Raw genomic sequence first — 12,751 nt, 5'->3', positions numbered from 1 at the left:
CCCAGTGGAGCCATTGTGCCACAGTTGCAACTCTCTAGGAAAAATGAGGAAAATGGTATTGCAGTTTTTGGAGAATTAAGGTGCAGCCTGTGAGGTATTTTTGTTTGGAATCAAGGGCAAGGGAGTGTAAAGAAAGCAGTGCAGCTTGGAGGTGGGAAAGGGAGAGAGGGATGCAAAAATTCATTACGGAAACATAGTCTCCGCAATCTCATTTCAATTTTGCTAGGACAAACTCTTATTCTGCCTTTCAGCTATTCCATCCTAAAGCTACCAATGCTATGGTTTTTGAATCAGGCATCTCTCCAAACATAAAACCAGCGCCTGACATTCATGGTAGACGGGGATGCTGAGAATAATGACATACATCTACCTACCGGGCTACATTTTTTTTTTAATCAAAACACCTCTCTTTACTGAACTGGTGTAAGAGATCTACCCAGCTAGTTCACACAAGGCCCCACATTATCTAGGGGTGCATACAAACAAAACATTACTTCCAAAATAGACTCACTGTAAAATTGCATCCACCTCACATTGTTAAAATAAGCAATTTTCTCCATAGGATCAAGTAGCACCAGGAAATTCAGTTCTGTATAGCACTGAGTGCTCAACACCTGCGTCATCACACTTTTCCAACTTTAAAACCGTTTGCTATTTGAACTGGACCTCCCTAAACTGGAGCCCTCCATAAGTGCAATGGACCTAGGGGAGGGCATTGTATTTCAACACATCTGGATACCACTAGCTAGTATAGTAACCTCCAGATGTGAACAGCATAGTTTGGAGACTTTTTAAAATAGTAACGAAGGCAACCATTTGCTCCCAGAAGAGTAAATAGGGCTGACACCTTAACCAGACTTTGAATGGCTGATATGTCTATCTGTCATCTGCATAGTGAAGGTAGTAGGAAGCTATAAGAAAGATAAGAAGAGTCATACTGGATCTGATCAAAGGCCTCTCTAGTCCTGCATCTTGTTTTCCATAGACATCTCTAGGAAGCAGGCAGACACGGCATGAAGTCCATGCTGAACCCCATGGGTGTGAAAATCTGTTCCAATTCTAGTTTTAAAGCTATGTAATATCCCCCCCCCCTCGTAGCTCAACCCTACCCCTGTGGCAACTGTCTTCTCCCAAACAGAATTGGCATTAGCACCATTTTTGGAAGCAGGGAGTAGAAAGTTAGAGTGTCCCCCGCTCTAGGTCTCCCAGCATCCTCTTGACCTCGTTCTCCACACGCATGAACTTGGCCTTCTTCCATGGGTTGGCAGTCTGACGGCGGCTGCATTGCAAGTCTTCCAGGAACAGACCCAGGTGCTGCCGTACCCTGTCCCGGTCCCAGATGGGCAGGTTTTTCTGGACCACGTTCAGGATGATGGCCCAGTAATCTGACACGTCAGCCCCCATGGTCAGGAAGATGAGCACCCGGATGCCGTTCTGGTCTTTTCGCATCTTGTGTAGGGCTTGCTTCCCTTCTTCGCTGATCTCATTGAAGTACAAGCTTGACAGAGGTGGCGAGAAATGGAAGGAGGAACAAGAAAGCATAAGGAGAATTTCAAGGTCTTCGGGTCCAGAAAGAGCCTAAATACCCTAAAGACACTAGATCCTGTCTGATCTTGGAAGCTAAGCGGGGTCAGCCTGCCAATAATAATAATAATAATAATAATAATAATAATAATAACAACAACAACAACAACAATAATAATACAGTGGGCCCTTGTTATCCACTAGTGTTTGGTTCCAGGACCTCCCATGGATAACAAAATCCATGGGTGCTCAAGTCTGCTTCAATACAATGGCCTAGCAAAATGGTGTTCATATAAAATGGCAAAAATATGGCTTGCTATTTGGAGTTTATGCTTTTTTGGAATATTTTCAAGCCATAAATGCTTGAATCCATGGATAAGGTGGACCAGCTGTAATAATCAGTACCACCGCCAGCACCATACCATATCCAAAGGCACCAGTTCCCAGTGCAAGCACTCATAAAATATCTAACTAGGAAATTTTTCTGCAGCAATGCGCTGATACTCACTGCACCATTTCCAGGGTGGCATGCTTCTTGGCTTCCTCCACCAGGGCCAGCGCAGCCTCGTCTGTCACCGAGTTGTAAGCCACATCCAGTTCTCGCAGGTGTTGGTTCTGTGCCAGGTGCTGGGTGATCATCTCCACACCTCGGTTCCCCAGGGAAGTGTGGAGCAGCGACAGGTGGCTCAAAGAGCTGTTGCCAGCTAGGCCTTCTGCCAAGTAGCGGGCACCCTGCTCCGTCACAGGGTTGTCTGCCAACCTGAACATGGTGCAAAAAGAGGGACAGGCAGTGTAGAAGACAGCTTGGAAATATAGTTTTTAAAAAGTGCTTAATTACAATTATAGGTCTAAAGCAAGGCTGGGCAAAGGGTGTCCCAGTGATTTTATGAAGCTCCCAGGGCTGCTTTTGTGGTTTGTTTGCACTTTCTTTCACACTCACCTTAAGGTGTTCACCACACACTTCTCATGCAACAGCAGGTCTCTGATCTCCTTGCATGCTTCTGGTCCCAAGCTGTTTTGCTGCAAGCTGGACACAAAAATATAGCAATTTTTAAAAGTTCAGAGTCTGACAGCCTTCACCTCTGATCAAATCCTTATTGTGATTTGCCACCCTGCGGGGAAAGGCAATTCTATGTGAGAAGGGTATATACTACAACTGTTTTACCAAATTATTAAACTGACCAATAATTACCACCAGGTTTAAAACTGGTAGAACCATGGCTCACTGGCATTGTTGTTGCTGTTGTATGCCTTCAAGTCACTTCCAACTTATGGTGACCCTAAGGCGACACCATTATGAGGTTTTCTTGGGAAGATTTCTTCAGACAGGGTTTGCCTTTGCCTTCCTCTGAGGCTGAGAGAATGTGACTTGCCATATCCCATATTCCACACATTCCAGTCCAGTCTGAATCCCTAGGAAGACCTGCTTCCAGGGCCAAACACCTCAATCTCCTGTCATGGTATAAAGCCATTTCCTACACCGTAAAGCTTGAGCACAGTGCTATGCCTGGGCTGTCAGCATATGTATCAAGCTGTACACACATTAATACTCACTGAAGCTTTTTGCATCGTAGCAAGACTGGAAAGAGAATCCGCAGCCGGTTGACATCCAAGTGACAAGAGGCCAGGTTCAACTCCTCCACCTCATGGTTTGTGGTGCCCACCACAGAGGCCAGGACAGAGCATTTCAGAGGGGTCATCTTGACTGAGGAGAGATTGATAGTCCTCAAGGACTGGATGGCTTCAGCTGTGAAGCGCTCATTCTGGAACTCGTGGAGAAAGAAGAGATAGTCCATGAGCTCAGAAGGTGGCAGGCCTTTGCGGCTGTTACGGATGACTGTCTTCTTCATGGCCTTGGCAATCTCAAAGGCTGCCAGGTTCTTGATGGGGCAACCCAGCTGGTCCAAGATGGCCCGGTTGCGCCGTGAGAGCAATCCACCCATGAAGATGGGGAAAAGTTCAAACACCTCATCGTCAGAAGCATCATCCGGATGGCGCATTGGGCCTTCCACCCCAAGGATGCTGAAGTTGATCTGATCCAACACATCATCATTAAAGTAGTCTTCTTCCTTGAACATCTCCACTGCCATGGTGCGGGCGATGGTGTCGCGGTCCTTGCTGCTGAAGCGGCTGAAGTAGCGAGGGAAGATCTTGATGAGGTTGAAGAGCAGTGGCAGGATCCGCAGAGGCAAAACCTTGGAGACGATACTGATGACCACAGCTACGTCTTCACTCACTTTGCCGATGATCTCAGAGACTTCCTTGCCTACCCGTTGAGTCAGAGTTTTCTTCTCACCCAGGACCACATAGAGGGCCGCCAGGTACTCCTGCATGGCGGGGATGGTGAAGACAAAGGTGTGCTCCTTCCCCAACTGCACGCAGGGGGTCAGGAAGAAACGGAAGACATCACTACGGAAGACGTTCAGGAGGTTGAGTTCGCTCTCTGTTTTCATCTCCACTTCAAAGCAACGGCGCAGGTCCTTCTCTGAGAAAGAGGTCTGCCGGGACATCACTCCATCATAGGCCAGCTTCCCCACTGTTTTGGCCACATACTTCATCATGGAGATGTTGGAGGGGTCCGTGCTGTCCAGCACCTCCCCGCTGAAGTTGAGCCGCAGGAAGCTGGTATAGATTCCAGTGAGTGTCTGAGCTGGGGGCACTGACTTGGTGAAATACAGAAAGTGCAAGGTGGTGCAAACCAACCAGCAATAGGAAGGCAAGAAGCAGGCGGCTGCAATCTGGTTATGCCTCTCCAGGTTCCTTGAAAGCATTTCCACCAGGTTGTCTTGCTCGCTCGCCTCCTCGCCCGTGGGAGGACCAGAGACCCCGATGCATCTGGGCTGGCGGAGGCGCATCTGGAAGTAGAGTTTCTGGAGGTTGATGTCAGAGAAGCCACAGACTTCAACATAGCGGCCCACAAACTTGCTGGGAATTCGGCGCACTGCAGATGGTCGTGTGGTGACGATGATGCTCGCCTGGAAGAATGAGAGGAGAAACATGTAGATCAGAGGTGGACAAAGTTCAGCCCTGGGGCCTCATGTGCCTCTCCTCCTCCTAGGATGGTTTATGGTCCTCAACACCTCTAGAATCCCCTAATTTTCCTTTTTATAACTAAAAATGAGGGTGAATTGCGGCTTCTGCAAAAGAGCACTATTTATCTTTCATATAGTTTGCAAGGACTCCCTGCTCTGTTTGACATTTAAAGAAAACACTTTGATTTGGGAGAATCAGAAGTAGATCTTTGGGTTTTCTGATGTACCTTTTGGCAGTCCAAAAACAAGAGGGTCCAAAGACATAACAATGGCCCCTGGATCTGACTCAGCTGCCCAACTTTGATATACATTTGGGCAAGACAACAGTATGCCATGTAAATAGTTCATAGATGTTTTTGAGAAATACGAAATCTAACAATGTCATCATCTGTGGTTGTGGTACATTGGCCATATCATGGTATGCCATTGCTTTTCTTTTTTTCTTTTTTTCCTGTTTCCTTTTTAAAAAAATATATTTTACCTTGATTATAAATTAGATTACAGTATTTGTATTAAAACTAATGAAATGATAATATTAAAACCCTGAATGAATAAAATACTAGCAGTTTGGGGAAAAAATTCTGCAAACCTCTGGCATCATGTACTTCCGGAGGAGGTTGACCACAATGGCAGATGGAAGGATTGGTTCGTTGGGGTCACAGCAGAGCTCAGTATGAGCCAGGCGGAAGTCCAGGTTGAGACGGTCCAAGCCATTGAGAACAAAGAGCACCCTGAGGTTGGTAGTGCCCAAGGTTGGCACCAGCTCCCGGAGGTGGAGGTACTTCTTGGTGATCATGCGCCTCAAAGAGATGGGCGTATTGCTTTGGGAGAGATCTTCGCAGGAGAACGGGATGAGCAATTCAAAGCGTGGCAGACGCTCATGGCACCAGTCCATCACCATCTTCTTGATGAGGGTGCTCTTCCCGGTGCCCACCGTGCCATAAAGAACTACATTCTTTACCTGCTGCCCACAGGCATTCAGGTCAAAGAGGTTCTGGAGGGCAATTGTCTGGTTGCAGGAGGCCTGGAGCTGGTTTTGGATGGTCAGGTCAGGCGAGGGCTTTAGGATCTCCTCCAGAGAGCTCTCCCGGATCACTGGGTCTACATGGATGGAGTCCAGGGCAAAAGAAGGGCCAAACTGCCTCTCCTCGTTGGGCTGCTGGAGGAACCAATCCGCCAGGCTCTTCCGGTGTTTCTGGATGGCTTCTGAAACAGAGAAGCAGAAATAAAGCGAGAGGAAGAGGCACTGAAAATTGAACAACAGGTCTTTTCAAAAGTAACCAGAACCCATAGCGGGGAAATAAAGATACCCAGGCAAATCCAGGCTGCATCTACACTGCAGAATTAATACAGTTTTGACACTGCTTTAAGTGCCATAGCTCAGTGCCTTAGGATTCTGGGATTTGTCGTCTTGTGAGATATTTCACCGCCTCTGTCAGACAGCTCTGGTGCCACAACAAACTACAAATCCCAGAATTCCACAGCAGTGAGCCAAAGCAGTTAAAGTGGTGTCAAACTGCATGAATTTGGCAGTGAGGCAGCAGCCCCAGTGTCTCTCCCTTCTTGTCTTCTAAATAACACATTGCTGATATGTAGATTCCTCTCGGTACTCTGTTTCCTTCCCGCATTTTCTGCAAAAAGATTGTTTTCTTTCTTTGTCCTAGGAAGAGGCACATCATGTGTCTTCCTTAATGGCTGTGAGCATGCTTGCACTTAGAAAAGCCAGCTCTAGATGCTTCTGTAAGTCAGTTATGATTTTTCTTCCCATTTATCCTGCAATAGACTTCCAGAGTAATTACATGTACGTTTCTTTTCAGTGCAACCTTCCAGAAAATTCATTTTCTTTCCCTAAAGATCAGGACCAAATCCAATTACTTCCAATAACCACTTTCCCCAATTCTGCTGGGCATAAAGGTTTGTTGGGAGTAATGCATTGGCAGCATGCTGGCTCTATGGAGAAGCTGATCTGAGACATTTACTGTATATTTATTTTTTTAATGTATTCCCTGTCTTTCTGCCAAAAACACAAAAGGAGCAGTCCAAGAAGGCCTAGCCGCAAGGATCGTGCTGGATATGGGCTCTCTATTTTCAAAGCATCAGGACTGCAGATTTTACCAGAAGTGCCCACATTCTTCAGTGCTATTTGGCTCGCTCTGGGTGAAGAAGCCTGAGGTGGTGCCCGCTGGTGTCCTCCTGGCTGGCAAACAAAACTCCTGCAAAGACATTCATTTTAAAAAAATCAATCAATCAATCAATCAATATGCCATTTGTGTTTTATTTATTGTTGTTGTGTGCCTGCAGGTCATTTCCAACCTACGATGAGCCTAGGATTCCAACCTAAGGGAAAACCTATCCTGACATTTTCTTGCAAGGCTTGTTCAGAGGGAGTTTGCTATTGCCTTCCTTGGAGGCTGAGAGAGTGTGACTTGCCCAAGGTCACCCAGTGGGTTTCGAAGCCGAGCTGGGAATTGAACCATAGTCCCCAGAGTCGTAGGCCAATGCTTAAACCAGTATGCCATGCTGTCTTTCCAAGCTTTAAAACTTTTTACTATCATTCTGTTAAGTGCATTAGGTGCTGTAGTACCATCCTATGGAATCCTGGGATCTCTACTTTGACAAGGTCTTTTGCCTTCTCTGCCAAAGAGAGTGGGTGCCTCACCAAATTACAAACCCCAGGATGCTGTAGAATGGAGCCGTGGCAGTTCAAGTGGTGTCAAAGTGCATTATTTCTACAGCACGGATGCACCCAATGTATTCAAAGCTCAATTCTTGCCTCTTTCCAGGTATAAAATCACTCAGTGAATTCGTGATACAGTATAAGAAGGATTTAAACTATGTCTTTCCTAGGTTTTTTAAGCCATTCTCTTAGCCACCGGATGTTAGTCCATGGTTGTGCCTTGTAGGTCCTCACCCATCCACTTGCCACACTCCCTTCGGTCACAGGAATGTATCCCTCCAGTTTTCTGTCCTACTAACTTCCAACGCTGCCTAGAGCCCAGCATCATTTATTACCTGAGGGGTGGCATTGAGGAGGATAAAGTCCGGTCCACATGCAAGATCCGCTTGACAATGAAGTTGCATGCTGTGCCTTAGAAAAATAAGATCACAAAGATTATCATATAGGCCAAATATTTTTGCAGAGAAGGGTTTATTTTTTTTTTGGGGGGGGGGGTTCTTATAGAAAAATGAGAGGCTAAGAGGAACCACCTAGTTGATGCAAGAGGGAGTCTCAAGTATAAGGGGCAGGATACAGATATTTATTTATTATAAACAAGTAAAGTTTATATTATATTATAGTGTATCATAATAATATATTAAATAATGCTATTAATAATACTATAAATACTACTACTAATAATAAATATAAATATAATGCAACATAATGTAATAATAAATATAATATGAATCTTCCTCGTTGGGGATTCAACTGCTTGCAACAGTTAAAATAAGCACAGCTAAAATTCACAGCATGCAAAAGTTAAAATGCAATTAACGTTATAAAAAAAAGAAATAAAGCCAGTTTTAAAAAAACATAAAAATATTCAACAACACCAACAAATAAAAGGTCAGAACATTATACAAGCATGTGTGTGTGTGTGTGTACATGTACATGTACATGTATATCTATATGTACATATAGGAAAACAGGCCACTTTCCCCCTTGCAATTAGCTTTCCATTCTAGTAACTGCGTAATCATTTAATATGGTGTGGGTTCTTCTTTCGTTCTTTTGAAAGACTCTCATCCATCCAGTAAAACTGAAGGTGAGAGAAGTATCCGGAGCAAAGCATCTCACATTCTCCTGTTCTTTTGACTTCGCTAAAATCAAACGCTCTCAGGGAACCTGTCGTTTTTCACTAGGGAAGTCGTTTTTTGCAAAAGCGAACTGCAACTCTTCACTCACAAAAGTGAACTGGAATGGTTCCCTTGCAAAAAGGAACTGCAACCGCTCACTGGCGAAAATGACACTTGCAACTGTCATTTTTTGCAAGTGTAATTTTAACTGGGGAAATGGATTGGTAACCAACACCAAAAAGCCACGGTAACTCCAACAAAACTGGGACCTCTGCCTTACCATTTATGAAATCCAGTTGTATTGTTGATGCTACCAGGCCTCCTCCAACCTTCTGCCTGGCATCCGCTTGCTTCAGTCTGCTCCAACCAGTCCCCGCCTGGGGCAGCCATCTCCTGAATGGCATGGCAGCTGGATCTGGCCCTTCAACTGCAAAACATATAATGCACAAAGGTCATAAAAGAGAGTTGTTGGGGTTTTTTTTGGGGGGGGGTCATTCTGCTATATCTGCTATTTTTGCACACACTATTTCTGTTCTTTCATGATCTAAGATGAATTCCTGTAGTTCTTCCGTGGTCATTATCTTTTGCTCATACAGAACAATAAACTAGACATCACATATTCACAGTAGAAGAGTAATAGGAAACAAGGTCCCACATGCTGTTGATGGTGCAAAAGCTTTATTGTCTTTTTAAAAAGCCCAATGTCTTTTGGCTTTGGCTCCAGCTGACCTTCTTCGGGGGCTATTACCTGTAATTTCTGGCATTGCAGTTTGCACACTCAACAAAGAGGACACTCTGAGTATTAGAAAGAACACACTATTATTATATTAGAAGGAATGCAGCATTCTAAGGAGTTTTATCACACGAAGGAGATTGGGAGTTTATCCCGTGAATATCCCAGAAAAATAGCGTAATTACGTGAAACGAATTCACACAACAGTGCACAAAACCCACCATTAAAGTGGTCACAAAGAAGCATTAACACACATCTTTTTACTTTCGGGATTTCTGCGACAATGCATTTCTGATATCACTCCATTTGCGCAACTGCGTGTGATAACCATTTGCGCATTTACTCACCATTGCCGCTTCATTTGCGGGATGCTTTAAATGCACGTTAATCTCTCTTTAATACCGAAATCAGTCCCTGTGTAATAAACTCCTAAGTCTAAGAAACAAAACTGCAAATCCCAGGATTCTGTAGGATAGCAGTTAAAGTGCATTAATTCTATAGTGTAGACACTATAGGTCTTGCCAAGAAAACCCCACAATAGGCTCGCCCTTCAAGTCTCCAGAAGTTGGAAATGACTTGAAGGCAACAACAACACAACCATTAAAAGCACAGGAGCACTTTCCAATTGTCAATCTAGCAGCTCTGTGCACAAAGCAAGAACAGGCTAGAAGAGAGGTAACAACTCTGGCAGTCAATGAAGAAAGGAGGGAAGGCATGGGAAAAAACAGTCAGAAGGAAGGAGAAAGAAAGAGGAAAGACAGGATGGGGATGAGAAGCAAAGAGGTTAAAAGGATAGGAAAATCAAGAAAGTGCATCACAAATACCCATCAGTACCTCTTGGGCCAAAGCTGTTTGCAGGGTTGCCTTTTTGCTGTCCAGCATCCAAAGCAAAGACAAATCAGTGCATCTTTCACCCATCTGGGCAAAGCCATAAATCTTGCCCAGCCTAGTTGTGCCAGCGGCTTCCTTTGCCACCCTCAACAGTGCCTCAAACGTCATTGCAATGCCAGGCTGGATTCTCACACTACCCATGAAATCACATAGCCGGCTGAACATAATCCAGGTTTTTCTCCTCCTCTTAAAGGAAAAGGCAGCCAGAGGAGACTGCCAAGGAAACAAGAGTGGCACATTTATTACCAATGGTTTTGCTGGCAAGAGGCCGGGTGCAGAGATAGCCAGAGTCAGCAGTGAGCAGCCTGATGCTAGGGCCAAGTCATGCATTTGGACAAATTAGAAAACACACATACATATGCAGTGTGTGTGTGTGTGTGTGTGTGTGTGTGTTTTCTAATTTGCCCAATATAGGAATTATTGCTTTTTGTCTGTTTTCTTCACCTACTTTAGCATTTAAGTGTGTTTGCAAGCAATACAATGGATGGAGAAATTTGCAGCAGTCATTTGGACACAATGGTCTTATTGTCCCCTGGTTTAGATAGAAATGTTGTTGTTGTGTTAGTAGTGCCCTCAGGTCACTTCCAACTTAGGGTGATCCTCTCATGAGGTTCCCATGGCAAGATTTATTATTGTTACCGTTAAAGTTTATTTATGTAGCGCCGTACGTTTTACACAGCGCTTTACATAAACATCAAAAACAGCGTTTTACGTCAACATGAAAAACAAGATAACACCTGCCCTACAGTGTACAATCTTAAACCACAAAGCATAATGTTTTTAAAACCAACAATTTATGTGTTTAAATAGCTCAAACAATAAACTATGGGAAGCAATACACACATAATCTGAACTGTCCAAAACATCAGGCCGAGGATGAGAGTGTGTGACTCGCACAAAGACTTGCGTTTCCAGTCTATGCATGATGGAAAGGTGACCACACCTAGGAACTTGTGGAGTAATTTCCGTGGTGATGGAAATATTTGCAACGTTCAATGTGTCAGTTTCGAATAGTTTGGATTTAGTGACGTCTTGCTCTCCAATTTATATGTGACCTTCCGACTTATTTTGCTGAAAGGGGCTCAGTATTTCTGTGTTTAAACTTCCAGCCCAGTATTTGCATACCTTGAGGGTCATTTGGAAAAAGTCATTGTTTTTCTCAGCCCAAATGGGTTATTTGTAGAGATAAATAAGACATTGTTCCTCTCCTTCAGCCCTTGGACAGGACAGGGAAGGATCTCAATTCTCAGAGTCAATGATTATCCAGACCAAATGCCCAAGTTCTTTGGAAACACGAAAGAGGACAACAACAGCAACAACAACAAGAACACACTTAGATTGGTAAAACTGAAAAGGATGGAGAAAATTAAAATAATAATACAAGTATATTTGGTGCCTTTTCCAGAATCTGCAATGCCTCTGTGTGTAAGAATCGCTATTGCTAGTTTGTCATGGGCTGCACCCACACTGCGTAAATAATCCAATTTGACACCACTTTAACTGCAATGGCTCAGTGCTATGAAATCTAGGGTGCCACAACAAACTACAATTCTCAGATTCCATAGCTATGAATGCATGTATATCCTCCCTTTCCCCAAAAACTGGGATGCAAGGCACCTTACAAAAATTAAAACAAGAGCACATAATTAGACACATATAAAAAGTCTTGCTTTTACTGGCTTCTGCTGCTTTTCAGTGCTGCCGTGTTTCCAGTACAATCATCCCTCCACATTTGTAGATCTGATTTTTTGCAGATTTGATTATTTCACTGATTTGAATAATACGTTCTCTCTGGGAATTGCGAGGTTCACCAGCGCAACTCTGCCAGAGGTTGACCACAGAGTTGTCGTGATAAGTGGACCTAGAAATACCTAGAGAAAACACTTTTCTAGGGATTTCCGGTGCAATTCTATAGTGCAAGCGATGCTCTGCAAATCCCAGTATGTCCCAGATGGAAACCATGGTGGAAACACGGCACTACCATTACATTGGATAAAAGGATCCCAAATTTTGGGAATCTTCAAACCCATCCATGTCCAACCCCAAGGAAAGCTCATGGTTGACATGACTCTTTTGACCCTGAGAAGTTACCTCCGATGTAGCTTCTTCCCAGCTGATGTTTGGTGCATCAACATCCTTTGCTCCATTTCGGATTCAGTCTTTTCTAATGGATGCCTTCATGGGTTTTTAATGAAGAAAGATGACCTTTCTTAGCCTCTCCTTGCTTCTTTATTCCTCTCTTGCTTTCTCTCGGTGGTTTTATTTACAGAGCTTCTGACAGCTTCTTTGCCACCGTAACTTCCTGCAAGCGAGCAAAGCCCTTCCCACTCTCTGACTTTACAACTGACTCTTTTGCATTTGGGAAAGCGTCCAAGAAAACCAAATAGGGAGTTGGAGGAGGAAAGCAACAGAAAGAGAGAATGGCCCTGGTTTACCCCAGTGACTTATATTGCAGCACAAATAATGGCCTGTCCTATTGGATTTGGCTTCAGGACTGAAGTCCGGAGATCTCAAATTTCTTTCTCTGCACTTTTGAACAGCTGGAGAAGAAGAAGCAGCTGCATCATTGTGCAAAAAACTGCTGCTGCACTTGAATTTCCACTTGGTGTGCAGCATGTTGTTGATGTTGTTGTGTGCCTCCGAGTCATTTTTTGATTTATTTACTACCCTGGTCTTTCCCTCATTCTTCGCCGTGCCTTTTTAAAGCAACCAAATGCATAAATAGTGTTGGACCGAAGGGAGGGAATCGCATTGAGATATGACGAAGGAGAACATT

At 44.2% G+C, this 12,751-nt stretch overlaps 1 protein-coding gene across 2 annotated transcripts; it reads right to left on the bottom strand.

The window, feature by feature from the left end:
- Position 1: 1 nt before the first annotated feature.
- Positions 2-12,274, bottom strand: NLRX1 (NLR family member X1). 2 transcript variants are annotated; one of them, XM_042475064.1, is made up of 9 exons: positions 12,067-12,274; positions 8,632-8,778; positions 7,569-7,644; positions 6,672-6,769; positions 5,146-5,762; positions 3,079-4,499; positions 2,465-2,551; positions 2,033-2,284; positions 2-1,498 (listed from the first exon to the last, which is right to left on the bottom strand). In XM_042475064.1, the coding sequence occupies exons 2-9, from the start codon at positions 8,753-8,755 to the stop codon at positions 1,180-1,182; spliced, it is 2,994 nt and encodes a 997-aa protein (XP_042330998.1). In that variant the 5' UTR covers positions 8,756-8,778; positions 12,067-12,274; the 3' UTR covers positions 2-1,179. The 2 variants fall into 2 exon arrangements, with proteins under 2 accessions (XP_042330998.1, XP_042330999.1); XM_042475065.1 differs by lacking the exon at positions 12,067-12,274 and adding an exon at positions 9,919-10,067.
- Positions 12,275-12,751: the final 477 nt, after the last annotated feature.

Source organism: Sceloporus undulatus, chromosome 6 (assembly GCF_019175285.1).
Source record: "Sceloporus undulatus isolate JIND9_A2432 ecotype Alabama chromosome 6, SceUnd_v1.1, whole genome shotgun sequence".
In the NCBI taxonomy this organism is placed as follows: Eukaryota; Metazoa; Chordata; class Lepidosauria; order Squamata; family Phrynosomatidae; genus Sceloporus; species Sceloporus undulatus.
Note: the sequence above shows the minus strand (reverse complement) of the source record. Positions and strands in the feature narration are given on the sequence as shown.